This window comes from Watersipora subatra, chromosome 11 (assembly GCF_963576615.1).
Source record: "Watersipora subatra chromosome 11, tzWatSuba1.1, whole genome shotgun sequence".
Classification (NCBI taxonomy): domain Eukaryota; kingdom Metazoa; phylum Bryozoa; class Gymnolaemata; order Cheilostomatida; family Watersiporidae; genus Watersipora; species Watersipora subatra.
The window spans coordinates 36,326,365-36,331,415 of NC_088718.1; the positions used below are offsets into that span (position 1 = coordinate 36,326,365).

At 36.5% G+C, this 5,051-nt stretch overlaps 1 protein-coding gene across 1 annotated transcript; it reads right to left on the reverse strand.

The window, feature by feature from the left end:
* Positions 1–4,073: 4,073 nt before the first annotated feature.
* Positions 4,074–4,844, reverse strand: LOC137408013 (uncharacterized). Its single transcript, XM_068094404.1, has one exon. It carries the CDS (start codon positions 4,842–4,844, stop codon positions 4,074–4,076), a length of 771 nt encoding a protein of 256 aa, XP_067950505.1.
* Positions 4,845–5,051: the final 207 nt, after the last annotated feature.

Sequence of the window (5,051 nt, forward strand, 5' to 3'; positions counted from 1 at the left end):
ATTGTTTGGCTTCTAATACCGTCTAGTTAGGCAGTGCAGGAAAAGAGTTGAGGTCAGAAGACAATGTGGAAAGTAATGGAAAACTAGAAGATGTTCGTTCTATCAAAAGCTACAATCGGAATGCAGCTATCCAAGCAAAAGATGAAAATATTTTAAATTACAAACCATAATTTATTTTTCTGTATGTAATATAAGTGTAGTTTATTTATGTCACTTGTTTAAAAATATTTATTGGTAAAATTTAGTAGATTATAAAAATATAACTCATAAATTTGCAAACTTATAGCATATTACTCGATAGCGTTGCGGTAATTTGATCACACAATTGATCAACGGTCATAACTCTTTTTTTGTTGGACATATATGTAAAAAGCTATTTTTGGCTGCAGACTGTAGCAAACATATTCATGAGTGCAATGAGTTTTTATGCAGCATTGATGAATAAAAATATGAAATATAAATATGCCTCCAAATTTAAAATAAATTAAAAATTGAAAATGCTGCCAAAGTGCAAAGGGGGACACCCATTATAATATCAGTGCATATCATTTGCAAGAGATAGACATCAACTATTAAGGATATTTCTCACTTTCTCAAGGCAGATTTATTAAAAGATCTTTAATAAGTTGGAATTAAGTTAGCAGATTAATTGCATCCAAAAGGTTTAATATCTCTCTGCCGAAAAAATAGAGCAAAATATAGGCAGCATTTGCTTCGCCCGTAATAGGGCTAAATTTATCTTCCCAAAGCTCTGACGAGCCATTTGAAAAATACACCACCAGCCTTTTAACGCCGTCTCCAATAGACCACTACTATAGAAGAAGGGTTGAAAAATAGAGCGCCATGGCGTTCAATTAAAGGTTTTAAGGTATATTGTTTGCAGTTGAAAAGTTTTTCTTTTTGCCGAGGCTTCACATGAATTCCTTTTAACATTGAAGTCAGTTAAATGTATTATGCTGCCGCCAGGTCTTTCGTGTCATGATCTTCTCTAAATGCTAAAAATAGACGTTTTTTAAATTTTCTTGGGAGTGTACAGAAGTGGTTTCCTGTTGCCTCTTTCAGTTTTTTCTGTCCGTTTTTTTCTTCTGGCGCATGATCAATTTAACACCAGATGCCCTTTTTGACATCCATTGACCTACTGGCACTGCAATCCAGAACGCTAATAGTTAAACTGTGGCAGCTCTTCTAACTTAGCTCTACTAACTTAGTTCCTAACTATCACCTGTAAAGTAGGAGAGTAATGAATTATGAAGCGATAAAACTGCAAAAACGATAACATTCTTTTTCTGTTTGCACGAATGGATTTTTGTTTTGTTTTGACTATTATTGAAATAAAATGTATTGATTGATTGATTGTTCTTAACATAATTCATTGTTACCAGCTAGTTCAGTAAACTAAAGAAATCTCATGATGCACATTTATTTATATATTTCAATTCTTGTTGCTCTAGTTGTTACTAAGTCATAACAAGTTTTTCTTCGTGTTTTAGGCACTTTTACATCTCATATTTTATCTTTTCTTTTCCTTTCCGTAATCTCTTTGTTCTTTTCTTTTTTCACTCTTATTTACTTTATTACCTCTTTATAACCAATAATAATCCCATAATAATTAATGAATCATAATATGGAAAAGTGGACAGTCCTACTTTTATCAATTATGTTATTACCATGGTTACAATGTTTTATAAAGGTCCTCTGACATATTAATAGGTGCTTAAATACGATTAATTTACTCTAATTTATACTCGAGCAGACAAACAAGTTTTGAAAGCTAAGTACGTTCAAGAGAACTTACCGTTCAGTAGTTAGGGTAGTGTTGAAACCAAAATATTCAACAACATCTACGAATTTGCTGACGTTCTTTATGAGATCTTGATAAAAAACTGTCTCAACACTGCCTTTGTAATCTTTCAACCAATATTGATGAAAAGTCTTCCATCTCAACATATAGGGTTGAAACCAGTCCTGGAACACTGCAAAGAGTAGAAACAATGTAGCCTAGTTTAGAGGTTATCTGCACATGGTTGTTAAATAGGAAAATAACTCTACTCAAGTTGTATAAGGTTATAAAACAAATATCTACATGTAGTCATTATTAAGTCATAAACATATGGAACTACAACTAGTGTAAATTACCAACTTACCACTACTGGGAATCTCTTCTTTCGGAACAGTATAAAGAGTTTCGTTTATATCTTTGATATTCTTATACTTGCCTTTCTCCTGTGTATACTTGCCATTCTTAGTTCTCTTTCTTTTTGCGAACTGCCTTTTTCTACAATTATCATAGTAAGTGTAAAAGGTTACATGCACTTACCCGTGCATGTATCACATTTCCTAACACAACTTATTGCCTAGCAGTTTTCATTTATGTACTCAGTGAACCCAATTCTTACTCAAATAATAAATTGGCTTGTTGCCAACGGCGTGACTGAGTCTAGCTTAGGCAAGTTTGGTTTAGGCAAGTTTAGGCAAGTTTAGGCAATGGACACTGTCTCTGCCTGGGGCAGCATTACCTGGTTTGTGATTGGATGGGGAGATCTGTTCAGATTGAGTAGACCCATAGATATATATACCTAGATTGGCCAATAGGGAAAAAGCCTGTCAGACCTAAATAGCACGACGTAACGTCACTGTATTGTACCTCACGCTTGACTGCACTGCTGTTTACAATGAATCTAATGGGAAGAAGGTAACAAAATTACATTTATTTTCACATAAAAACCTTCTTGTATACATAAACCAGTAAACTAAAGCAATTCTGTGATAATATCTGATAACCACCATAGATTAAAACTATAAAAGCTATGAATTGTTGCACACAAATCATGGGCCATCATGGCTTTATTTGCAACCCTCTCTTATCCCCATTCTCTCTTTTCCCCTTCTCCAAAGAATAAGTTAGAAGGGGAAAAGAGAGAAGGGGAATGGAGAGGGGAGGGGAAATAGCCCACCCACTCTAAGAGCCAGACCTTGGCTAGGTAAATAGACTAATATGCTGAACTAAACATGACTAAATATGATGAGTATGCAAGTATGTCTGAAGTCAAAAATGAGACAGAATGATTATTTTACAGCTGGCTAGGTCACCAAAGCTGAAGTGTAATGATTGTATCACTAGCATCGTGGATGTTACCAACGTTGATGTAAACCAAGCAACGAATTCCCTAATTACAGTTAAGAATCAGGGTGGCTTGACTTTGTCTTAGCCTGTGGTGATTGAGGTTTGCAAACACAGCGAGAAAGCGACAAGAGTGTTGCTTAGTAGTGCTGGATTGGTGAAAAACTTTGCCAGGCTAGCACTAATTGCCACCACTAAGAAGCCAGTCACGAAAGGACAATACCAAGTTGTTTGTACAATATGCATAAGCAAGTTAAAGGTTGACCTGCAACAAAATTCACATTGCAGTTATTTGGTATCATAAGATTCACCATGCCTTACTCTGTTGTGTTGTAGGTGTGAAATATATGAGAAGGTGATTACAAGCTTTTAAAAGCTAAAAACTTATACAGTCATTTTAGTGCATCAAGACTTCTGGTGGCTGGCTAATTCAAGACTGTTTTATTTTTACATTACAAGCAATATATATGTGTATGCAAGTCATCAATGATTCACCCTAGTGACGATTTCAGGTGCAAAGACAACAGCACCAAGAAACAAACATATTGCCACATTATTGCAATTGTTGACAGTATGATTCAGGTGGCATACTTATGACCCTGATACACTACATCCCTTACCAATTTTACAAAATTGAAAGCTTACGTAATACAGGTACATAGGCTACAAAGGAGGATATGACAATTTTTGACAATTCAATAAACATATAAACATATTCCTTCCTTTTCTTCCAAAAGCAGAAATATTCACATGAAACATATGCAAGATCTGTTGAGAAGTTCACACAGTACTAACTCAAATTCTGGCTGGACTAAACTAGAAACACTACACACAGTAGATAGTAGAGAGACATCACACACAGTGAATGGCTGAATAACGTCACATTTCAAAATTGAGCAAACAGTGCTGACTGGCTAACTGACTAGTAGATTTACTGGCTAAGCTGACTGACTTAAAACAGGGAATCGTCGTCCTTGTAGTCATATAATTTCTGTGCTTTCTCAACGGCTCTGATGTTATTCTTTGGGCAGGCAGGGGCTTTTGCTAAATGACCGTTGCCCCCACATTTAAAACATGTGTGCCCTTTTGCTGGGCACTTGTGGTTAATCCGTTGCTCTAAACCACAATCACCACAGATTGCTTGTCCCTTGCTGAAACAATTCCTCTTGACTGCATTCATTTCAGATTTCACATCTGGAAGTGTAATCTGCTCTATAGCGACCTTGGCATTTGCTTCTTGCAATAACATACTAATATCAATTAGCTTTGATTCCTCAAGTGCGATCAGCTTTGACCTCAGCATTGTGTCCCGCATGCCACGTAGAAATTGTTCCACTAGGTTGACGTCCAGACTACTGGCAAACTCACATTGGCGAGCTGTCCTTTTCAAGCGGCTGACATATTCATTGAGATTGTCACCCGAATTCTGTCTCATCTCTCTGAATGAAAGTCGTTCCACCAGCCAGTGCTTTGACGTACCAAAGTGCTTGCATACAAGGTCAACTAGGCCACTGTATGTCAAATCCTTAGGCTTTTGTGGGGCTGCCAGATCTCGTATTGTATCGTATTGATAGCCTTTCAAGCCCATGAGCAGCATGTGCTGACGAGAGTCTCCCGTAACCTTGTTCACAGCAAAATATATCTCCAACCGCTCCAAATATGACTCAACACTCGTAGAGTTGTCAAATTCTGGCAAATTAGCCATGGCTTTATTATCCGGCATCCTCGTCACCAATTTAGTGTATCAAGACTTCTGGTGGCTGGCTAATTCAAGACTGTTTTATTTTTACATTACAAGCAATATATATGTGTATGCAAGTCATCAATGATTCACCCTAGTGACGATTTCAGGTGCAAAGACAACAGCACCAAGAAACAAACATATTGCCACATTATTGCAATTGTTGACAGTATGATTCAGGTTGCATAC